The sequence below is a fragment of the Rhinatrema bivittatum genome, chromosome 1 (genome assembly GCF_901001135.1).
Source record: "Rhinatrema bivittatum chromosome 1, aRhiBiv1.1, whole genome shotgun sequence".
Lineage (NCBI taxonomy): Eukaryota > Metazoa > Chordata > Amphibia > Gymnophiona > Rhinatrematidae > Rhinatrema > Rhinatrema bivittatum.
In genome coordinates, this window is record NC_042615.1 from 486,056,415 (window position 1) to 486,081,802 (window position 25,388).

At 46.9% G+C, this 25,388-nt stretch overlaps 1 protein-coding gene across 1 annotated transcript in view; it reads left to right on the forward strand.

The window, feature by feature from the left end:
* FAM120C (family with sequence similarity 120C) overlaps positions 1-25,388 on the forward strand; it is a 385,399-nt gene that overhangs the window by 196,001 nt on the left and 164,010 nt on the right. Inside the window, 1 exon segment of the mRNA XM_029607874.1 lies at positions 7,230-7,479. Within this exon segment, the coding sequence (XP_029463734.1) occupies positions 7,230-7,479 (250 nt within the window).

Here is a 25,388-nt window from a genome sequence, read left to right on the forward strand (position 1 = left end):
TCCCGGTTAGTCCCCTGCCCCTCCCTATCCCCCCCCCTGTCCAACACCAAATGCACATACATATATCAGAAGAAATATTAGAAGAAACATTTCCACCAAGACATCAAAAATCAGAGAAAATCCAGAGTGTGGGAGCATATAATGGAAGAACAAACAAGGATTCATGGTATATAATTTACAAAACTGAGGTCATAGAGAAAGAAACAGGTTATCCCTTAGTCATTCGAACAGCCATCTCTCTAAAGGTGTCCAGTCTCTTACTGTCCTCTTTGACTGTGTCTGGATAAAGCTATACCATTATGAAGAATCCATAAGGTGAGGAGTCTCTTTCTAATATTATCTATAGAGGGTAACTCACTTGATTTCCACATCTTGGCTAATTCACACTGGCCACCAATTATAATGAGGCGCACCACTTTCCAAAGTGCTGGTGATACATCAGCTATCTAATTGGCTTGCAGATTTTATACAATCCAGATTTTATACAATCCAGCATAGCTCTCTGCTTCAACGGCAGGGGAGAAGAAAAACAACCAATAAGGGCTGAATAACATAGTCTGGGTAAAACAAATAAGCATGGGTGTAGCTTGCTTATTGCGGCGGTTACTACCCCTAAATAATCAAGCTTGATATTTCACTTGGATGCAGCTCTAGCACTGCTCTCTACATTAATGGTGGGGGTGGAAGGGAAATAGAACCAAAGGTTACTAAGAGCCAAGAGAAACAGATAAGTATGAGAAAAAAGAAGTGTGAAGCTTGCTGGGCAGACTGGATGGGCCGTTTGGTCTTCTTCTGCCGTCATTTCTATAAAAAGCAGGCCTTCCTCTCCAGGGGCGTGTAAAGGCTCACTCAGTACGAGCGATGTCAACCTCAGTAGCACACTATCGTTCAGTACCAATAATGGACATATGTAAAGCCGCAACATGGAGTTCTCTTCACACCTTTGCGGCTCACTACTGTCTCGACAAGGAAGGGACGACAAGATTCAGCTTATGGACAATCTGTCTTAAAGAACTTGTTTCCAGCATGATCCAACTCCTTCCACATCCAACCTTTCTTGATTTCAGGCTGCCTCATTTTTCCCAACAGTACACCAGTTGTTGTTCCTGTTTCACAAGTTGTACACTGTTGGTCCAATACAAAGATGACTCAGCCTGTAGCTTGCTAATCACCCATATGTGAGCACTAGCATCTTGCTTGTCCTGGGATAAAGCAAAATTGCTTACCTTGTAATAGGTGTTATCACAGGACAGCAGGATGTAGTCCTCAGGAAACCCACCCGCCACCCCGCGGAGTTGGGTCCAATACGTCTTATTATTTTATTTTTGGCTAACGCTCAATGCTACAAACGAGACTGAAGGGGAGACCCCTGTGGCTCGAGGGATCATGGCATGCTGGGCATGCTCAGTGGGCTCAGGATGCCAGTCAAAGGTTTCTAGAAACTTTGACAGAAAGTTTTCTGTGATAGGGCTCCGTCAGTGACGTCACCCATATGTGAGGACTACATCCTGCTGTCCTGGGATAACACCTATTACAAGGTAAGCAATTTTGCTTTCCGTCATAATGGCAGTACAACCAAGAGAGTTTCTAACCTCCCTGGACCTCTCTGAAGCCTACCTTCACATTCCAATCCATCAAGAGCACCAGCGTTTTCTACGCTTTGCAATATTGGGTCACCATTACCAGTTCCGAGCACTACCCTTCAGCCTAGCAACCGCCCCCCAGAACATTCTGAAAAATTATGGTGGGCGTGGCGGCAACACTGAGGAAGGAAGGGATCTTGGTACTTCCTTACCTGGACGACTGGCTGATCAGGGCAAAGTCTTCGGAAGAGAGCCAGCAGGTGACCAGCAGAGACAAGAGCCTACTGCAGGAACTCGGTCGGGTCGTGAACACAGGCAAGAGCAGTCTTCAGCCCTCTCAATCTGTAGAGTACCTGGGGGCCCGTTTCAACACCAAACAGAACAAAGTCTTCCTCCCTCCCCCAAGGAGAAGGAAATTGATGGAACAATTATGACAATTGATGACCAATGCACGCCCCAAGGTATGGGACTATTTTCAAGTCTTCTGCCTCATGGCATCAACCCTGGCAGTCGTCCCGTGGGCAAACGCCCACATGCAACCGCTCCAACGCTCTCTTTTGACACGATGGAACACACTGTCCCAGGACTACTCAATTTGCCTCCAACTGCCAGCAGAAGTACGTTCTCAGCTCCAGTGGTGGCTACAGGAAGACAACCTAAGCAGAGGATTAAGCCTATCCCCACCGAACTGGATCTTGCTCATCACGGATGCGAGCCTGTGATGGTGGGGAGCCTACTGTCAGGAGCTGACGGCCCAGGGACAATGGAACAAGGAAGAGGCAGAATGGAACATAAACCGCCTGGAAGCTCGAGCAGTCACACTAGCGTGCCTGTGATTCAGCCACAGACTCCGAGGCAAAGCGATTTGAGTAATGTCTGACAATGCTACAACAGTGGCTTACATGAACCGCCAGGGAGGAACCAGGAGCCAGCAGGTTTTTCTGAAGATAGACCCTCTCATGGCATGGGCGGAGATAAACCTACAAGGGATCTCAGCCTCCCACATTGTAGGAAAAGACAACATCTCAGCAGACTTTCTCAGTAGAGAGAGCCTGGACCTGGGGGAATGGATGCTGTTGACCACAGCCTTCCAACTGATAGTAAATGGCTGGGGCCTCCCAGCCATGGATCTACTGGCTACCCATCTCAGTGCCCAAGTCCCCAGGTTCTTCAGCTGCAGACGAGAGCCACAATCCCAAGGAATCATCGCTGTCATCCAGACTTAGCCAGAGGAAGACTTACTGTACACCTTCCCCCCATGGCTGCTACTGGGCAAGGTCATCCGCAAGATAGAACATCACAGGGGACTAGTTCTGCTAGTGGCCCCGGATTGGCCAAGATGCCCATGATACGCAGACATGCAAAGACTCCTGGCAGGGGAGCCCTCTGTCCATACCTCCACACAGGGACCTTCTCCAGCAGGGCCCGATTCTTCACGAAGATCCATCTCTATTCTCTCTTACGGCCTGGCCCTTGAGAGGACTCGCCTGAAGAAGCATGGTTACTCGAAGGCCGTGATTGACACATTGCTCCGTGCACGCAAGTTCTCAACTTCTCTAGCATGCATACGGATCTGGAGAATATTCGAAGCCTGGTGCGAGGGCAGAGGGATATTCTCGCGGATGGCCAAGATCCCCATGATTCTGGAGTTTCTACAGGATGGTATGAAGAAGGGGTTGTCACTCAACTCCCTCAAGTTCCAAGTAGCAGCCCTCTCTTGCTTCAGAGCCGAAGTGAACGGAATCAGTCTATCAGCTCATCCAGTCTTGGCCCGTTTCCTAAAAGGGGTTAAGCAACTTCGGTCACCCCTAAAGTGGCCGGTGCCATGGCTTTGCCCCATTAAACTATGCCTATTTATTTGTTCAGCAATTTTGTTCTTTGTTAGTTTCTACCATTTTGCCTGGCACGGATGTCAGACTCACTGGTCTGTAATTTCCCTGGATCACCCCTTGATCCCTTTTTAAAAATTGGTGTTAGATTGGCAACCCTCTAGTCTTCAGATACCCTAGACAACTTTAATGATATTTAAAAATTTCCAGTAGAAGGTCTGTAATTTCATTTCTCAGTTCGTTCAGGACTCTGAGATGTATACTATCTGGTCCAGGTGATTTTCTACTCTCTAGCTTGTCAATTTGCCCTAGTACATCTTCAGGCTTCACTGATATTTGTTTCATTTCCTCTGAATCATCACCTTTGAATATCATTTCTGGCATGGGTATCTCTCTTACATCTTCCTCAGTGGATACCGAAGCAAAGAATTCATTTGTTCTCTTTGCTATGGCTTTCTCATCCCTAAGTGCCCCTTTTACCCTTGATCAGCTAATGGTGCATCTGACTCCCTTGCAGGTTTTTTACCTCAATTGTACCTGAAAAGGATTTTATTATGAGTTTTTGCTTCCACGGCAAGATTCTTTTCAAATTCTTTCTTTACCTTTATCAATGCTTTGCATCTAACTTGCCAGTGCTTATGCTGTTTTCTGTTTCTTCATTTGGATCCCTTTTTCATTTCTTGAAGGATATTCTTTTACCTTTTATAGCCTCTCTCACTTCACCTTTTAATCATGTCGGTAGCTGTTTAGACTTCCACGTTTTCTAATGTGTGGAATACATCTGGTCTGGACTTCCATGATGATATTTTTAAACCACATCCATACTTGATATAAAATCTTAACCTTTGCAGTTTATCTCTTCAGTTTTTTCCTAACCATTTCCCTCATTTTATCAGTCACCTTTTTGAAATCTAAATGCTGTTACAGTAGATTTCAGTAGTGCCCTCCCTCCAGTTATTAAGTCAAACTTGATCATGTTGTGATCACTAATGCCAAGTGGCTTAAATACTCAAATTCTTGCATTTGTTTTGAACCTTTTGAACCTCTTGCACCAAATCCTATGATCCACTAAGGACTAGGTCTAAAATAGTTTCTAGTTTCCCCTCTTGTTGGTTCTTGTATCAGTTGTTCTATGAAGCAGTCACTGATTTCATCTAGGAACTTTACCTCTCTAGAATGTCCTGATGTGACATTCACCTAGTCAATACTGGATTTATTGAAATTACCCATTATTACTGTGCTGCTGATTTTGTTAGCTTCCCTAATTTCTTTTAGTATTTCATTGTCTGTTTCTTCATTCTGGCCAGGTGGACAGTAATATACCCTCACTGCTATTTTATTCCCCCTCTCACATGGAATTTCTATTCATAAAGATTCAACATTGCATTTTGTTTCCTGCAGAATTTTTACCTTTTTGAATCAATTCCCTCTTTCACATATAGTGCTTTCTCTCCACCAATTTGATCTAGCCTATCATTTTGATATAATTTGTATCCTGGTATCAGTGTCCCATTGGTTATCCTCCTTCCACCAGATCTCTGAGATGCCAACAATATCTAGCTCTTCATCCAGTGCTATACACTCTAACTCCCCCAACTTAATTTTTAAACTTCTTGCATTTGTATACAAATATTTCAAAGTATTTTTGGTCAGTAGTGCAATCCCTTCTTTTGCCTACCATTGATTACTGCAGTGTCCTGTTAAGACTCCCGGGGTATCTCTTAAGGGCCATGCAAGACCTTTTGAACTCTGCTGCTTGGCTCATCCCTGCCTGAACAAGGAGGGCACACATTTCTTCTATCCCATTGAACAGAGAATCCAGTACAAAACTGCAATTTTAATTCACAAAATGCTTAAAATGGATGCTTTCCTTTGGATTAATCAACGTCTCCATGTCTGTAACTGAATTAGTGTCTAATAATTTTCTGTCTTTTTGAGAGAAAAATACTGTCATATAGTTTTTATAATGATTGCATATAGTTTTGTGTCACTGTGAGTCAGTTCTTGCTTTGTGAGTCTCCTCCGGCCCCCACCTTTGTCCATCTTGTTGTTGCAGAAAATATAGTTTAGTCTCCATTACTGTGCACCAGACCAGCACATAGCTAGTAAGGGAGTATGGCATAGCAAAAGATAACACACAAGTTTGTGGGCTGTGAGTAGCACCCCTGCAGTTTGTGGGCTGTGAGTAGCACCCCTGCTCTTTTCTTTCTCTCTCCCTTCTCTCCCTTTGCTAGAAGTAGCCTGGACACATAGTTCCCCCTCCTTCACCCACAGATTCTCTTCCCTTTCTCTGGCTTAGTCAAGGTCACCTCTGGCAGCTATCCAGGGCAGACAATATGGTGATCAAAAAGGTACATATGCAGTAAAATCTCCTAGCTTGGCAATTTTTCAGAAGAAGGGAACAAAGAGATCCCTTCTGAGCATGTATAGTCCCAAGAGGTATAAAATCCCAGGCAGATTACCTGCTGAGAACCGAGGTGGGGGGGGGGTCTCTAGCACTGACTTTGTCTTCAAAAAGAGAACTCACTTTGCTGATTCACGCATCTGGGGGTAAAGAGATGCCTTTCAGGTAAAGGTGACAGTTTCCGCTAGGCTTCTTATAAAATTACACATTATTGGGGAAATTACTTTTGCATATTCTGATATATTGTATTTTGTCTCAGGTGTTCTCATAAACACCTGTTTTGAATGTATTATACTTTGCTATATTTTCATTAGTGTTCTCATAAGCGCTAGTCTTGTTTTGTACATATATTAAACAGAAAATACAGCTTCTCATTTCACAAAAAAGATTTAGTGAGTCTTATTTTTTTAGTCCGTTCAGTAATACAGACCACAGGGCAAATCCTAATACTAGCAGACCCCTAACGAACCCACAACTGTAACCCAAACCAAAATCTGAGATCCTTGCAGAGAGGTCTCTTGGACGTTCCTTCAGTCAGCTACGTTCGCCTTGCCGAATCTCAAGAGCGATTATTTTTTGTTGCTGGTCCTGTGTTTTAGAATTCCTTGCCTTTTGAGTTGAGAACTATTGGGTGTACTAAAACCTTTAAGAAAGAACCTGCTAAAAACTTAACTATGCAGGCAGGCATTTGATTGTTGATTCCTTGAGAGCTGACCACTTAATTTTCCATATTGCTTTGCTTTAGTCGTATTGTTTTTATTTTATTCTTTACTTTTATGTTCATTTTATGGATGTTTTACTGTTAGCAGCTTAGAGCTGTGTCTGGGCAGCATGTAAATTTCTTTTAAATAAAATAAATAGTGTGATAAATGTCAGAACAGACTGACTGAGTGTAACAGAAGAGGAATTTTGGTCTTATCTGTCCATCTCCTTTTCTGGACCTAATCTTCTGGACCACTCTAGACCTAATATATTGCTTGATCTATTTTGCTCCAAAGTTATTGTGATACAATAGCATGCCTTATTTATTTAAGGGAATAGGAGACCTTGTGGTTGAAAGTGTTATTGTCTAATTGCTATCTTCTATAGGATTATGTTGATCTGGAGGGAAAAGAAAGCTGAGTGGAAGAAGAGGTAGGACTGTAGATAGAGCTTTTAAGAAGACAGCTTTGAGGAACATGTCCTTGGTGTGCTGTCTTAAAAATAAAAAAAATTCTCTGTCAGTCCAGATTAATGTGACAGCAAAAGAGAGTGATCAGTAATTCAAAAAATATATCTTCCAACAAGTGCTGTGTTCTTGTTGGGAGGGGAAAAGGGAAATGGATCTGGGATTTAGAAAAGGAGTGGAGGAAGCGCTACCTTGCCCTTGCACAAAACCAGTAATATCTTTCCTCTCTCTTCTGACTCCCACAGTCCCACCAGTGATCATAAAGGAGTGGTCAGCCTACAAGGGCAAATCTCCCCAGACCCCAGAGTTGGTCTCTGCACTGACCTTCAGGGAATGGACCTGCCCCAACCTCAAGAAGCTGTGGCTGGGGAAAGCTGTAGAAGACAAAAATCGCAGGATGAGAGCATTCCTAGCCTGCATGAAGTCAGATACCCCCAGCATGCTTAATCCAGCCAATGTCCCTACTCATCTACTGCTGATGTGCTGCGTCTTACGGTGAGTGACATGTCTTGTGCTGTATCCCTAGGCTATCCATACCTACCTGCTGCTGCTGTTCTGCATCTTACAGTATTTAACACACCCATGTGCTGTTTCTTCTCTGCGGTCCTCTAATGCTTGTTGCTGCATCTTATATCTAAAGAGCTAGTGTAAAGAAGGTTTGGATGTCTTGTGACCTGGGGCATTCATGTTGAGGGATAAAATAACTTCTATAGTCATTATGGCCTCCATCTGTTCGTGAGGTGGAAACCATGGTCTTAGGTGAATAGGTCAGATCCTACACTGATAGAAATTAAACTAGATGAAGGAGATGACCAGTGGAAAGCTGGTTGAATCAAACTCTTGCTCCCAACAAATGAGGTAAATGAGAGAGAAACAGGGTGGGAATCTCACAAAACAAGTGGTAAAGAAGAGAGATATGTGGTAGGTGTGAGAACAAGAAAAGACCAAGGGAAGGGAGCAGTTCTTGGAAGATTGTGTATTTAAATTGTCATAGTTTGGATAATAAGATTTCAGACTTGGATATTGCAACTGTTCTAGAGATGTTGTGTAATTAGTCCCGTGACTAGGATATCACCATTCCAGGCTGTAATTTTTTCAAGAAGGAAAGGGCAGGCAGAAAAGAGAGATAAGTAGCACTTTTTGTAACACAGAACAAACTTTAAAATAAGTGAAATGTGGGATGGGGAGGGACAGGGCAGGAAGCAGAAGGAATGATCAGTTCAATTGACTTGGGGGCACCAGGCGTCGCGTGTGGGAAGCCAGGTAACATCAAGGGGCACCCTGCAGCGCTTCTCACCCCACAGTCATGGGAGGGGAAGTGAAGGAAACAGCTTGATTTTCACCTGGAACTGGAAAGAAGCAGCGATGTAAGTGCTGCGATCATTAGACCCGCCCCCCCCCCCCCCCCCCCATGACATCACTAACATCGGACAGTTAAGACAGCCTCAACACCAGGCGTCGCGCGCCGAAGGGGCGCGACATAGGGGCTCTCCCCTTTGTGCACCCCTTCGTGCAAACCTTTGTGTATATGTAAAAATTTATTTTTATGTTTCCTTTGTTAACTAAGCTGTTTCATTGTATTCGACTAAGGAATTTTTTCCTGCTTTTTCTGTTTCACTGTAAACCGGCATGATTTGCATTTAATGCAAGAATGTCGGTATATAAAAGTTAAAAATAAATAAATAAATAATTGGAGAAAGAGTTGATCAAATGCCTACCAGGATCCTCAGCTAGACAGGATACAGATCTCATGGGTAGGATTGCTGGAGAAGAAGGAAGGAAATGTCAAGTTGATGTCAGTCCACTTGGGCACAAATGACCTGGCTAGGACAAGCCAAGTTAGCATAGCAAAGGAGGAGTTCAAGAAATTAAGTGCCTATTTACTAACAGGATCATTATCAGGCCCATAAGTAAACTCCGCGGGAGAACCTGCACTCCGAGGCGAGCGCCCGCTTTCCCAACGCGCACCCTGGCACCTCTCCTCGGCACGCGATTCATTATTTAAATTAGGGCCCACGCTAATAAGGAGGTGCTAGGGATACTAGCGCGTCCCTAGTGCCTCCTTATTGCGGAAGCGGCAGCTGTCAGCGGGTCTGACAGCTGATGCTTAATTTTACCGGCGTCGGTTGTCGAACCCGCTGACAACTACGGGTTCGGATCACAGACACTGGCAAAATTGAGCGTCCGTTTTCCAAGCCGCGGGCAGATTTTGTTTTTTTTTTAAGGGGCCTCAGACTTAATATCGCTATGATATTAAGTCGGAGGGTGTACAGAAAAGCAGTTTTTTCTGCTTTTCTGTACACTTGCCCAGTGTCGTCTGAAATTAACTCCTGCCTTTGGAGTTAATTTCTGAGAGTAAAATGTGTGGCTTGGCCGCACATTTAGCTTTCTGTATTGCGGGTGACTACCTAATAGGCTCATCAACATGCATTTGCATGTGATGAGCACTATTAGTTTCGGGGGGGGGGGGTGTTTGGCTGCGCGTTTTCCATGCGCTATTACCCCTTACTGTATAAGGGGTAATAATGGCGCATCAAAAACGCGCGGCCAAACCGGGGCTAACTGTGCGCTCAGCTGAGTGCACCATTCTGTATTGGCCTGATTGTTAGTAAATAGGTCTCATTAAGCTTAATGAAAGCCACAATAAAATCAGCCCATTAATTTGTGTTGTTAATGTGGTTTAGTAAATCAGTATCTAAGGGGGGGAATCTTAGATTGCAGGCAAGAACAGTAGTATTTATTCTCAGAGGACAAACTGGATGGCAGTCCTTGCATACTAGGTAACTATCCGATGGAAGCCCGGCATGGAAAATTGTCAGTTTCTAGAACTTTGGCTGTGGCTCTCTGGGCATGCCATTATACCATGTGGATCCCTTCAGTCTTACTTTTTCCATAGAGCCTGTTGGTTGGGTTTTGGTGCCTCACTGTCCTGTTCTGGACCTTTTGGATTTTTTTCCCAGTTCACAGGATCATTCATCACAGGGTTCCTTGATGTTTCCCTAGATACGTTATTTTGGTTGGTTTTCATTTTTTGGAATTCACATTTTATTGGAAAAGTTCAGATAGATAAAATATATCTTAAATAATATTAAATGCCATATAAAATGTAAGGCATACAACCAGATTGATAATAGTTTTATAACAGTATTACCCTCAAAACCCCATCCCTCCCCATCATGACTAAGGGGCAGATTTTCAAAGCCCTATGCACGACAGGCCTATTTTCAAAAGGCCCGGCAGCGTGCGTAAAGCCTTGGGATGCGCATATGTCCCGTAGCTTTTCTGAATGGGCGGGCAGGGGGCAGGACGGGGATGGGGCAGACTGTCTGGGGGCATGGCGGGGCAGTCCGGGGGCTTGGCTGGGTGGTCTGGGAGGCATGACTGAGGACAGCGGCAAAGGGCGATCGCGCGCCGGCACTCGGCCGGTGCGCGTAACTTCTACAGCAAAGGTATCGGGGGGGGGGGGGGAAAGAAAGTTCCCTCCGAGCTGCTTTGATTTCGGAGCGGCCTCAGAGGGAACGGGGAAAGCCAGCTGGTCTCCCCGAGGGCTCGGCACACGCAAGGGCCGCTAGTGTGCACCCCCTTGTGTGCGCCGACCCCTGATTTTATAACGTGCGCGCATGTTATAAAATCAGGCGTACATTTTGCGCACCGGGTTGCGCACACAAATGTACGCCTGCGCGTATGTTTTAAAATCTACCCCTAAGTCTTTAAATACCTTGTGTTCAACCACAGTAAAAAGGGGGTTCCATATCCTATCAAAGTTAGCCAGTGTATTATTTTTCTAATAGTAAGCCAGTGCATTATTCTAATGTAAGCCAGTGCATTATTCTAATAGTAAGCCAGTGCATTATTCTAATAGTAAGCCAGTGCATTTTTCTAATAGTAAGCCAGTGCATTATTTTTCTGTATAGTATACTTTCTTGAGACACTGACACACTAATGGTAGCTTTGGCAGAGATGCTCTCTTCCAGCAATATGCCAATTTATAATATGCTGCTATTATAATTTGCAGAATAAAGGTTTGCATATTAGCAGGAATGTTTGGAATAAGGAGGCCTAAAAAATAAATTGGGATCGCCAAGAAAAGAAACACCAGTGATCTCAGTAAGCAACCCTAAAACCGTAGTCCAGTATTTGCAAACTGCTGGGCAGTCCCACCAAATATGGAAAAAAGTGCCAACCTCCCCATACACTCATTGGCATTTATCACCCAAATTCAAATAAATTTTGTGGAGGCGCTCAGTGGTACGGTACCAACACCACTCTCGACCAATGAGGAAGAAACAGAGCATTTTCCCACAATAAAAAAAAAAAGAGATCCCATGAGGCTTCATCCAAAATCTTGCCTAGATCCCTTTCCCATGTCAGTTTATGATTAAGTTTATAAAGTAATTTTGTATTAAACAAAACATACATTTTTTAAATTGACCCTTTTAATACTTGAGGATCAATTTCAAATTTGTTGGGCATATTGCCATTCCAGGCTGTAATTTCTTTGAGAAGGAAAGGATAGAAAGAGGGGATGAGTAGCACTTTATGTAAAACAAAACAAACCTTAATATAAGTAAAATGTGGGGTGGGGAGGGATAGGGCAGGGAGCAGGAGAAGGAATCAGATTAGTTGACTTGGGATATAATTGGAGAGAGAGTTGATCAAATGCTGACATTGCCCTATGTTCCCTCCAAGGAGTGACTAGGTATGTGCAATTTGTTTTCCAAGTGAGCAACAGTTTTTTTAAACCAACAATTTTTGAATGCCAGTATTAACCTTGCATTTCAGTATATAGCACAAAGGAAACATTTATGTGAATAACGCTCGGAAATGTGTGAGCTGAGCTTAGAGGGAGCTGTGTTGCCCTTACAAGCATCCATGCTGACCTCAGCCTGCCAGTATTCTCTGTCTCCAGCAGATGGTACAGGTGTATTCCATGCTGGGGACTGGGGCCTGGTAGAACAATTGGGATCTGGTTGGGAGCTCCAGATGTGAAAGATTTTCTCTCCTTCCCTCAGTTGAGCAGCCTCCAAGCGTAGTTACCCCACCAAAAAAGGATTAAACCATAGCACATAATTGGATGACACTTTCTAAGATGAAACAGAGTAGGATTAATTTTCTCAGTGGAAGGGAGTGGACAGTGGAGTGCCTCAGGGATCTGTATTGGGATCCTTACTTTTCAATATATTTATAAATGATCTGGAAAGAAATACGACGAGTGAGATAATCAAATTTGCAGATGACACAAAATTGTTCAGAGTAGTTAAATCACAAGCAGATTGTGATAAATTGCAGGAAGACCTTGTGAGACTGGAAAATTGGGCATCCAAATGGCAGATGAAATTTAATGTGGATAAGTGCAAGGTGATGCATATAGGGAAAAATAACCCATGCTATAATTACACAATGTTGGGTTCCATATTAGGTGCTACTACCCAAGAAAGAGATCTAGGTGTCGGTTCAGTGTGCTGCGGCAGTCAAAAAAGCAAACAGAATGTTGGGAATTATTAGAAAGGGAATGGTGAATAAAACGGAAAATGTCATAATGCCTCTGTATCGCTCCATGGTGAGACCGCACCTTGAATACTGTGTACAATTCTGGTCGCCGCATCTCAAAAAAGATATAATTGCGATGGAGAAGGTACAGAGAAGGGCTACCAAAATAAGGGGAATGGAACAGCTCCCCTATGAGGAAAGACTAAAGAGGTTAGGACTTTTCAGCTTGGAGAAGAGACTACTGAGGGGGGGATATGATAGAGGTGTTTAAAATCATGAGAGGTCTAGAACGGGTAGATGTGAATCAGTTATTTACTCTTTCGGATAATAGAAAGACTAGGGGGCACTCCATGAAGTTAGCATGGGGCACATTTAAAACTAATCGGAGAAAGTTCTTTTTTACTCAACGCACAATTAAATTCTGGAATTTGTTGCCAGAGGATGTGGTTAGTGCAGTTAGTATAGCTGTGTTTAAAAAAGGATTGGATAAGTTCTTGGAGGAGAAGTCCATTACCTGCTATTAAGTTCACCTAGAGAATAGCCACTGCCATTAGCAATGGTAACATGGAATAGACTTAGTTTTTGGGTACTTGCCAGGTTCTTGTGGCCTGGATTGGCCGCTGTTGGAAGCAGGATGCTGGGCTTGATGGACCCTTGGTCTGACCCAGTATGGCATTTGCTTATGTTCCTATAAAGCTCTAGGCTCCCTTCCTCTGTTTGAGCAGGCCAGAGCCAGAGGGGCTTCTGCGCTGGGTTGAGGTTTCTTGCTCCTTCCTGCTTGCCCCCATTTCTTTCCTTCTCTTCTCTTTTGGTCCCCCTCCCACTGCTGCCTTTTCCTTCTCTTTCATATTGCTTCCTGATAAAGTAAAAAAAAAAAAAAATAGTAGTAGAGAAACATTGGTGCTTTTTGGTGAAGGTTGCTGGGTAAACACTTGACTGCATTTGAGTACCTGGAAAATTTATTTTCTTGGCCCTAGCTGGGTGGGAGCAGTTAGAATGTCAGCAGCGGAGATTGGGAAAAAGACCATGCTGTACTCTGGCTATGGAGCCCTGAGATTGTCTTCAAGAGGGCCACAAAAAGTGATGTGTGTCTGCAGTGATGGAGGACCTTCAAGGAGGCAAATCCGGCTTCCTCGGAATGTTTTTGATGGTGGGAGCAGGTTGAACAGGGGGTTTCTCACAGGACAAGCAGGATGGTAGTCCTCACATATGGGTGACATCATTAGGATGGAGCCCAATCACGGAAAACGTTTGTCAAAGTTTCTAGAGCTTTGACTGGCACCTACTGGGCATGCCCAGCATAGCACCAACCCTGCATCCAGCAGGGGTCCCCCTTCAATCTTCTTTTTTCTGCACAGTAGTAGCCACGCGGCTTAAGGAGCTCTTCAGATATTCCTGACAGGAATTTTCCTCACGGAACTTCTTCAAGAAAATTTCAAAGTTTTTACCCCACAGGGGTCCTTCTATCGATACCTTTACTCCGCGGTCGAACGGTAAGTTTTTTACCAGCTTGCGGTCGATTCCCGTCAAGTTTTTCCCTCGCGGCCTACTGGCCATCGACCGCACCGCGGTTAAATTTTGTCGAGACCATGGCGTCTGGTTTCCGTCGGTGCCCCGACTGCACTTAAACAATGTCCATCACTGACCCTCATACGGTCTGCGTGATGTGTTTGGGGTCCGACCATGATGTCCTAACTTGCACCAAATGTGCCCAAATGACACCAAAAGGTCACAAGGCTCGGCTGGAGAAGATGGAACTTCTCTTTCGGTCTAAAACCCCGACTCCATTGAAAGCTTTGATGTCATCCGAACCAATGCCATCTACTTTGCTCCAGCACCGTGAAATCGCTGCTGCCCGACCGGCTTCAACGACTCCGTGGTTGTCGACTCCTTCTGTCTCTCCGCAGGAAAAGGACTGGGGAGAGCACTGTGAAAAAACATCGACACCGCCATGGAAAAGCTCAGGCCACCAATCAGGCAAGCCCTTGGCATCGACGTCGTCTGAGCCACCGACAAAGAAATCCCGTCCAGAAAAGGCCCCATCCTCTTCTGGGTCACTGAGGCGTTCCCCCACCTGGACAGGTGCCGGGAGCTGCAACTCCACTGTCACCAGTGGACTCTCTGGCTACGCCAGTGCTGCCTCCTACTCCGGAACCGGGGCTCCAGGTTTCCGCGAGGAATTGGATTGGATGATCCAAGAGGCCATCGGAAAAGCACTCCAGGGGTTCAAACCTCCATCAATACCGGTGCCGGTTCCTGAGCTGGTCACTGACCCAATACCCATGGCTCTTGCACCACTACTGGCCAGAATGGACGCTTTAATCAGTGCCTTTCCACTGGTGGATCCGAGGGAACCGGTGGCCCCGATTCCTTCCACACTGATACCCTTATCGTCAGGTGAAGAAGAAACACCGATCTCCATTCCGCCTTCCGGAGTGCTGCCACAGACGTGTCCATCGATGTCACCAATTTTCATCTGTGCCTCCGTCGATTGCCTTTGATGCCTCCGTCGATGCCTTCGGTGCCACCTCCGATACCATCGATGCCTTCAGGGCCTAGGCCTGGACCTTCAGGATTAGCACAGTTTCTCCCATCTGATGATACCATGGGAGCTGGTTACGAGCCTTATGATCCCTGGACCGATGACACGTCCAGGACACTGATGATCTACCTTCACAGCCCTCTCCTCCTGATGAAAGAAGACGTTCTCCTCCAGAGGACTTGTCTTTCATTGATTTTATAAAGGAGATGTCTGAAACAATCCCATTTCAGCTTCAGACAGAGGAGGACTCCAGGCACAAGATGCTGGAAGTACTCCAGTTAATTGATGCTCCTAAGGAAATCGTCTATTCCAGTACATGAGATCCTTATTGATCTATTGAAAAGAAATTGGGAGCATCCAGGTTCTGTACCACCTGTCAATCGCAAGACAGATGCTACTTACTTAGTACAGTCTGCTCCTAGTTTTCAACGATCTCAGCTAGATCATCACTCAGTGGTTGTGGAGTCAGCCCAGAAAAGAGCAAGATGGTCCAAACCTCATTCTTCTATACCTCCAGGAAAAGAACAAAAGTCCCTGGATGCATTGGGCAGACGTGTTTTTGATGGTTCAATGCTAATTTCTCGCATTGCTTCCTACCAGTTGTACGTGACACAGTACAATAGGGACTGTTCAAAAAGATCCAAGATTTTTCTGAATCTCTACCGGAACAGTTTCAAGACCAGTGTTGCGTCCGTCGGACTCAGACGGCTTCATCCCACATGCCTCACCTCAATATTCGCTTTCTCCACCAGCCTCGAGAAAATGGCGACCGCCGCGTCTGCTTGCCGCACTCCCCGGCGTCCCCGGAACGGCTATGGGAAGGCATTCTGCCATGATTCACCTGAGGGCCTCCTAGGGTACGCGCGCTACCTGCATCTTTATTCCGACATTGGCGCGAACCTCGGGGGTGTCCCCCTCGAGTGATGTCACAACATCCAGGTTTTTAGGTTGCCCATTTGCTGACTGACTTTGAGTTAGCAAGGATTGGATTCGTCCGGTCTAAGCTGCTCTGCCGCTTCTTGCTGCTGCTGGAAGCTCTCTGTACCCTCCGGGGTTCTACTAACTTGGGTACCCGCTCTTCGGGGGCCCTATGCTTCTTTCCAGGTGCCTATCCAGTATCCAGGTACTCTCTCCTCGAGGGCCTAAGTTGTCTGTCGTGGTGCCTGCTACTATTACTTCTACCTGCTGGGAACTCCAGCATTACAGCAACAAGAGTGTGAGTAATTTAGCATCTACCAGTCTGTCTCACCTACAGCTCCTCATTGGAAACCTGCATCGGAGCTCCCTATACCACCATTGTGGGACGGGTCTTCTCAGCCGAGGACCCAAGACTGTTTCAGGAATCTACTCACTACTGCCACCTCTGGTGAACTCTCTAAGCTGTACAATAAAAACTATCTCTGTGTTTGTGCATCTGAGTCTAGCCCGGTACTGCAGTTCTCCGCGGGGCTCCTCCCCGTTGGAGTGGCCATCACTGCAGCACCTAAGAATCCACCAAACACCTCAAAACCATAACCAGCTTCATACCCTTGCTCAAAAAGGTCTAGATGCTGGCAAGCATGAGGTCCGTGCTGCATACGACATCTTTGACACTGCCTCCAGAGTCTCTGCAGCCAGGTATAAGTGCAAGAAGATGGGCCTGGTTCAAGTCTTCAGACCTCAGACCAGAAGTACAGGATAGGTTAGCTGACTTACCCTGTGCTGGGGATAATCTTTTTGGAGAAAAGATTCAAGAAACAGTGGGGCAGCTCAAGGACCACCATGAGACTCTCCGCCAACTCTCCTTAGTACCTTCTGATTACTCTTCCTCTTTCAGAAGAGACTCCAAGAGGCCTGCGTATAAACCAAGGAGATATTACCCTCCGGCTTCCAGAGGTCATCCCTCCAGGCCTTACCAAAAAGGCCAATCCAGACAACCTCTGACCCAAAAGACACAGCCAGCCCCTCAGCCGGGCCCAGCGTCCAGATTTTGACTCCTTCCTGGAGAGCAGTCCCCACCCTCCTCTCTCTTCCGTACCAGTAGGAGGTCGATTGTTCCACTTCACCAGCATGTGGCACACGGTCACGACACATCAGTGGGTGCAGGCTGTAATGACTCAAGGTTACTACCTCAACTTCCTCACCATTCCACCAGATTCCCCACCTCGGCTGATTGTGGGAAAAAATCCGACCATTCTCACCTTCTCAATCAGGAAGTTTCCATCCTCTTTGAGTCTCGGGCAATAGAACCAGTACCCTTCTCCCAGCAGGGCCAGGGATTCTATTCCCAGTATTTTCTAATGCCAAAAAAGTCAGATGGCGTTCGCCCAATACTGGACCTTCATGCCTTAAACAAATACCTACAAAGAGAGAAGTTCAAGATGGTGACCTTGGGTTCTCTACTTCCTCTTCTGCAAAGGGAAGACTGGCTCTGCTCTCTAGACCTCCAGGAAGCTTACACACACATCTCAATCACTCCGTCACATCGCAGATTCCTGCGGTTCTTAGTAGGCCCAAAGCACTTCCAGTATCGAGTGTTGCCATTCGGCCTAGCATCTGCCTCATGAGTCTTCACCAAGTGTCTCGTCGTAGTAGCAGCCTATCTCGGGACTCAAGATGTCCACGTCTACCCCTATCTTGACGATTGGTTGATCAGGGCTCCCACTCATCAAACTTCTCTGACTTCTCCACTCTGCATACCCTGATCTCCCTAGGGTTCCTCATAAACTATTCGAAATCCAGGCCTAGTTCCATCTCAAACCCTATCGTTCATAGGGGCCGACTTGAACACTTTAAAGCGAAAGCCTCCTACCCCAGAATAGGGCTCTCACTCTCGCTTCTCTGGCCCAACAACTGCCGTCTCGACAATACTCAACTGCACATCACTTTCTGATCTTACTGGGTCATATGGCCTCCTCTGTGCATGTCACTCTGATGGCCCGCCTTGCCATGAGAGTAATGCAGTGGACTCTAAAATCACAGTGGAATCAGTCTTCTCAGCCAATATCCACTATTGTCCACATCACCAACCAACTCCGCTTATCACTGGCTTGGTGGATAAACCAATCCAATCTTCTTCAAGGTCTTCCATTTCAGGTTGCAGAACCTCAAATAAACTTGACAACAGATGCCTCCAACCTCGGCTGGGGTGCACATATTGCAAACCTGCAAACTCAGGGCATCTGGTCTCCAGAAGAAGCCAACACCAGATAAATTTCCTAGAGCTTCAGGTAATCAGATATGCTCTCAGGTCTTTCAGGATTACCTCACCAGCAAGGGTCATCCTGATTCAAACAGACAACCAGGTGGCCATGTGGTACATCAACAAGCAAGGGGGAAAGGACTCCTACCTCCTGTGTCAGGAAGCGGAAGCCCTTTCCCACTCGATCTGCCTCAGGGCCACCTACTTGCCAGGAGTGGACAATGTGTTGGCAGACAAACTGATGAGTTGCACTTTTCAACCGCATGAGTGGTGCCTCAACCCCACAGTAGTGGACTCAATATTCCAACGCTGGGGTTACCCTCATATAGACCTCTTTGAGTCAATCCACAGCCGCAAAGTAGAAAACTTCTGCTCTCTCACTCGCAGCCAACACTTGCAGCCAAGAGACGCTTCCTCCCTCTCGTGGACAAGCTCCTTTATGCATACCCTCCACTTCCACTCATTTCGAAGACTCTCGTGGAAGTTGTGAAAGGACAGGGGATTGATGATTCTGATAGCCCCTCACTGGCCACGCCAGGTGTGGTTTCCCAATACTTCAGGACCTATCAATTCGCCGGCACATTCCTCTGGGAAAGGATCTGCTTCTGATCACTTAGAACGACGGATGCCTACGTCACCCCAACCTCCAGGCCCTATCTCTGACTGCCTGGATGTTGAAAGGTTATTCTTCAACCTCTTAACATTTCAGAGCCGGTTTCCCAGTCCTGGAAGCTTCTCGAACAGCCTTCCACAAAAAGAGTCTTATCGCTATAAAATGGAACAGGTTTACGGTATAGTGTACTCCATGTACATCGACCCCCTTCATTTGTTCCACAGCAAGGTTTCTTGACTATCTCTGGCACCTGTCAGTCAGGCCTGAAAACTTCCTCTATCAGGGTGCTTGTCAGTGCGGTGGCCGCCTTCCATAAAGGTGTCGGGATGTCTCCATATCGGTACAACCCCTAGTAACACGCTTTTTGAGGGGCTTGCTGCACCTAAAACCTCCATTGCGCCCTCCGGCCCCCTTCTTGGGACCTTAACGTAGTTTTGGGGGCTGTGAAACCGCCATTTGAGCCTCTCCAATCCTGTGATCTCGCTACCTCACCTGGAAGGTGATTTTACTTACTGGCGATCACATCCGCTCGCAGAGTTAGTGAGTTACAGGCATTAGTCACCTACCCGCCTTACACTAAACTTCTGCATGACAGGGTAGTACTCCGCACTCACCCTAAGTTTTTTGCCTAAGGTAGTATTAGGAGTTTCATATTAATCAAGCCATTATACTACCCACCTTCTTTCCCAGGCCCCATTCAAATCCAGGAGAACAGGCTCTGCATACTCTCGACTGTAAACGTGCTCTAGCCTTCTACCTAGACCGTACAGCCGCCCACAGAAAGTCCACTCAATTGTTTACCCAATTTGATGGTATCAAAAGAGACAAACCTGTGGGAAAGCAGACCCTCTCCTCCTGGTTGGCGGACTGTATTTCCTTTTGCTATCAGCAGGCCGGCATTCCGCCTTCAAGACCATGTCAAAGCACATTCTATCAGAGCCATGGCGACCTCAGTAGCGCACCTCCGTTTGGTGCCACTTACTGACATTGTAAAGCTGCTACTTGGAACTCTCTCCATACCTTTGCAGCCCATTATTGCTTAGACAAAGCTGGCAGAACAAGATTCCATCTTCGGCCAGTCTGTCCTACGCAACTTATTGCCAATTAATGTACCAGTAGCCTTCCACCGACCCCATCAGGGTTCAGGATGCCCTTTTCACCAGATTTTCACCCCAGTTGTTTGTGCCTGTTGCACGTCTTTGGGTACATTTGGTGCATTGCTCGCGACATCCCTCAGCTCTGTACTCACCATATGTGAGAACTACCATCCTGCTTGTCCGTGCTTACCTGTAACAGGTGTTCTCACAGGACAGCAGGAAGTTAGTCCTCACAAAACCCACCAGCCACCTTTGCGGTGTTGGGTTCGTTATGTTTTCCTTATTTTTTTACATGTACTTTTACTATAAGACAAGACTGAAGGGGGCTGGATGCAGGGTTGGTGCTATGCTGGGCATGACCAGTAGATGCCAGTCAAAGTTCTAGAAACTTGACAGATGTTTTCCGTGATTGGGCTCCATCCTGATGATGTCACCCATATGTGAGGACTAACATCCTGCTGTCCTGTGAGAACACCTCTTACAGGTAAGCAACTCTGCTTAATCCTGCCTTTTGGGGGGGGGGGGGGGGGCGGGCAGGGAGGTTGACCTTGGATGCGGCAGCCATTTTGGGGCCATGTGGTGCTGATGTAATGACATAACATAAAAATATTTTGCAATACTGGATCAGACTGAAGATCCATCAAGCCCAGCATGCTGTTTTCAACAGTGGCCAATTCCAGGGCACAAGTACTGGCAAGATCCCAAACATTAAATAGATCCCATGCTATCAATGCAGGTAATAAGTAGTGGCCATTCCCTAAGTCAGCTTGATTAATAGCAGTTTATGGACTTCTCCAGAAACTTCAAAAACTTTTTTAAACCCAGCTGAACTAACAAACTTAAACGAAATCCTATGGCAGTGAATTTCAGTGCATTGAGTGAAAGGAATTTTCTCCAATTTGTTAGCTTCTTGCTAACTTCATGGAGTTTCCTCTAGTCCTTCTATTATCTGAAAGAGCAAACAACCGATTCACATTTCATGATTTTGTAGAACTCCATCATATCCTCTTCAGCTGCCTCTTCTCCAAGCTGAACAGCCCTAACCTCTCTAGCCTTTCCTCATAGAGGAGCCATACCATCCCCTTTATCATTTTGGTCACCCTTCTCTGTACCTTCTCCAATGCAACTATATCTTTTTTGAGATGCAACCAGAATTGAACACAGTACTCAAGGTTCGGTCTCACCATGGAGCGATACAGAGGCATTGACATTCTCAGTTTTATTCACTTCCTAATAATTCGTAACATTCTTTTTTCAAATTCTGTAGAATTGAGCCCTCCTCTTCTTACTAAGGAGGTGCCTCTCCCCAGAGGCTCAGTGGTGGATCCTTGTCCAGCCCCTGGATTGGTGGATGTTCCAGGTCCTTCTGTGTTAGATGCCTCAATTTGGGGCTTTCTTTTCATGGGAATTTGTAAAGTGGGTTTAGCAGGCTTTTGCTTCTGTGCAAAGTTGGTCTTTGGATCCCACCCCAATCTTCCTAACCCTACTGGATCTGGAACTAGCCCTGCAGGACTGGATTCTAGCAATAGGAAGAGACCTAGGGAGCCAAACTTCAGACAAATGGTGGAGCACAGATTCTTCAACTTTGCAGACTTTCTGGAGGGTTTCCTAGGTAGATGGAGGTGCCATTCTGAAAGAAGCTTGAGGATGCCTTTTGCTGTGTTTGAGCTCTTTCATAAGGAGGAGCTAGCATCCTTGATCATTCAGTCTTGAGTATGCTGAATTTAGTGGATGACTAAAAGGAGGAGGTCCCTGCTTCTTCAGAAGACTCTGTTATGGTCTGTTTGAGGAAACCTTCCACATTTTTCCCTTTTGCAACAGGTGGTTCAAGATTTGGTTTGACATGGAGTGGGATTTCTCTGGAAGCTAACTTCAAGGGTGGCCACTCCTTGTCCATGTTTATTTATTTATTTATTTTAAAAATAATTTTATATTGCTACTACATAAATCATAGCAGTTTACAAACATAGCCATACATATAAAAGTATGCTTATGTATTTACAGGTCAATAAAGGTTGTATTCTTTGGCTCTGCAGGAAGGGGATAGACTTCATTACCCTAAAGTGGATGCACTGGTTGTGCATCAGTTATGAAATGGACTAAATTCTGGTAGAAGGTTGAAGCCGCTCTGAAGAATGGACAGGACAAGAAGATAGTTCTTTAGGGACTGCCAACATGGTGTTACAGATTGTGGCTTGTGTGGTTATTGTACCAGGCCTGGTTTTTGTCTGGGGGGGCAGCGAGTACAGAGGAATTGGAAGATGACAATCTCCAATTTCCTAGCGTGTAGCAGATGGACTCAGGGCCAATGGGTATAGGTACGCCTGATAGCAGTTGGAGACGGATCAGATTTCAATCTGACGTCAGCCCTAGTACATATACCCCTGCAGGAAATGCAGCTCTTCAGTATTTTCCGTCTCCATAGCAGTTCAGGACTCTATGCACGCTAGCACATCGTTAGAGTAATTTAGCAAAGAAAACCAAAACAAGAAGAAATCTTACCTCTACAGACGAGCCCCGCTCTCCTGCGGTGATGCCCATTGGGTCCCTCCCCCAGCTGAGAATTCCCAAGGTGATTTCCACGATCCCTCGGAGGTAAGCCTCGGTCCAGCGGCCAACCTCGGCGGGGACCTAGCCCCCGACATCGGATGAGGCTGAGAGGCAGCGGGTGCAACTTCGAGCGTGGCGGTGAAGGTATTTTCCCTCTTCCCCGCAGCCGGAGACCGGGAAGTGCCGTGACAAGGTAAGGTAGAAATCTATTTAAAAGTCTCCGGTCTCCAAAGCTCGAAGAGTTGCACAGGTCACCAGCCGGGACCAGTGCCACAGAGTTGATCTGCCCTAGCAGGGCTAGACCCCGGTCAGATCAGAGTGTACTCCCACGTGGAGACCCTCCGAGGTGGTCGCCATATTGTCCGCGTGGTTGCCATCACCATTTTGTCCACCGTCCCGATCCGTGTGCACAGAGGCGAGCCATGCGCACAAATATCTTGTGCACACAACGTCACGTGCCCAAGTACCATGCGCACGAGCGACGCGCATAGCCACGCGCTTACTGTGCCGGGTGCATAACTTCAATCTGTGCGCACATCTCCCTGAGCGCGTACCAATCCTATGCTCACAACTTAGACGCACCGGAGCACATAACAAAGCCACCCGTGCCCAGTATTTTATGCACACAAGCCATGGCACCACCGGAAAAGAAGCTCAAGGCTCGGGGCCTTTGCCCAGCATGCCACATTAGAGCTGGACAGCATGAGGAGGCCACAGCCCTGTGTATACAGTGCGAGGAGGCCCTGGGGGATCCAACCCATGGCCATCCCCAGCCGGTACCGGGTTCCAGCTTCTCGAACAGTACACCGGACCTAGCGTCTCCCAGCGGGACCCTCCCTCAAACGGGGCTTCCCAGGGACACTGCCTCTTAATTTAGACCCAGCATTTATCTCCTGGGTGGAATTCTTCAAAGGCCTGCATACCTTCGTCCACATGCAACCGGGGCCTCTGATAATATGGCCACAACCTCCGACAGAGGACCTCAACATCCCGGGACCCTCTATGCCTAGGGAAGTGATTCCAATGCCCAAAAGCCCCACCTTCGGGGACACGGACAACTCAGATGAGGAATCAGAACCCCTGGAGGAAGGGGAACTCCCTCTGGGGATAGAGCCCCATCAAACCATGAGACACTTCTTCACCAAGGACGAGCTTCCAGACCTGGTCACACACAGCTTGAAAGAGCTCGCTATCCCGGGCACAAGTGCCTCGGGGGAACCTAAGACGAATCTCCTACTAGAGGGACTCTGTCAGACCTCCCGTCATTTCCCGCTATTACAAGGCGTCCAGCAGCTAATTGACCTGGAATGGGATGCCCCGGAGACTACGTTCAAAGGGGGGCGTGCCCTGGCAGCCATGTACCCTCTGGACCCAGCTGCTAAAGAGCTCCTGGCATGTCCGAAAATGGATGCCATGGTCTGCGCGGTCTTGAAGCGCACTACAAACCAGTTGAGGGAGGAGCAGCACTCAAGGATGCTCAAGACAGATGTCTGGAATCCATCCTCAAACAGTCTTTTGACGTCTCCGCTATGTCTCTACACATCGCAGCCTGCTGTGCCGTGGTGACACGTGCCTGCTTATCACAGACCAGGAACAAGACCCTGGGGAAGCCCGAGAACCCCAGTATCATTCCTCACGGATGCCGCTTCTGATCTAGTGCGCACCGCAGCTAGAGGAGTGTCATCAGCAGTGGCAGCCAGAAGACAACTCTGGCTCCGAAGCTGGTCGGCCAACGCATCTTCCATCTTCAAGGGAACCCTCCTGTTTGAAAGCAAACTAGAGAAACTAGCCAACAAATGGGGCGAATCCTCACTACCGCGGCTACCGGAGGACAGGAATAAGAGAAACCAGCGACCCTTCCCCCGAACTTCCAGGGGCAGAGGATCACAGCGCTTCAACCCATACAGAAGCACATATCAAGCGGCTCGCCCTACAGGCAGGAGCCAGTCTTTTCGGAACAAGCACTACAAAAGGGGAGCCAGCCCGGGCCCGGGCCCCAGCCGCACCCGGGCCCCAGCCGCACCCCACAATGAAAATCAGCCAACCCATCCAAAGGAATAAGCCATAAGGGGCAGACTTGCCCTATTCTACAAAGATGGGTTGAGATAACTTTGGACAAGTGGTCCTAGCCATCATTCGAGAGGGATATTACCTGGATTTCCACCACCTCCTTCTGGACAAGGTTGTGGAATCCCCCTGCCACGACCCTTCCAAGAGGATGGCAGTGGAAAGCTACACTGACCAGATTGCTAGCCTTAGAGGCTATAACACCGGTGCCCGCACAACAAATAAATACTGGACATTTATTCCATCTATTTTATCATTCCCAAGAAAGAAGGAACGTTCCTGCTCATCCTGGACCTCAAGTCGGTCAACCGCCACCTGAAGATTCCTCGCTTCCGCATGGAAACCCTTCGCTCGGTAATAAGGGGAGAGTTCTTTACATCCCTGGATCTATCTGAAGCCTACCTACACATTCCGATCCATCAAGAGCATCAGCGTTTTCTATGCTTCACGATCCTGGACCATCACTACCAGTTCCGGGCACTTCCATTCGGGTTAGCCACAGCACCCCGGTACAGACCTGGCCACAGGAAACTATTATACGCCTTTCCCACCGTGGCCCCTATTGGGCGCAGTCATCCACAAGATAGAACAGCACAAGGGATGAGTACTTCTGGTGGCCCTGGACTGGCCAAGAAGACGTGGTATGCAGACATGCGAAAGCTGCTGTTAGGGAGCCCCCTCCCGCTACCTCTACACAGAGACCTGCTCCAACAAGGACCGATCCTCCACAAGGATCCAGTTCAATGCTCTCTTATGGCCTGGCCATTGAGAGGATTCGCCTGAGGATGAGCGGGGACAGTAATTTACACCCTGCTCCGAGCACGCAAGTTTTCCACATCCCTAACATACTTAAGGATTTGGAGA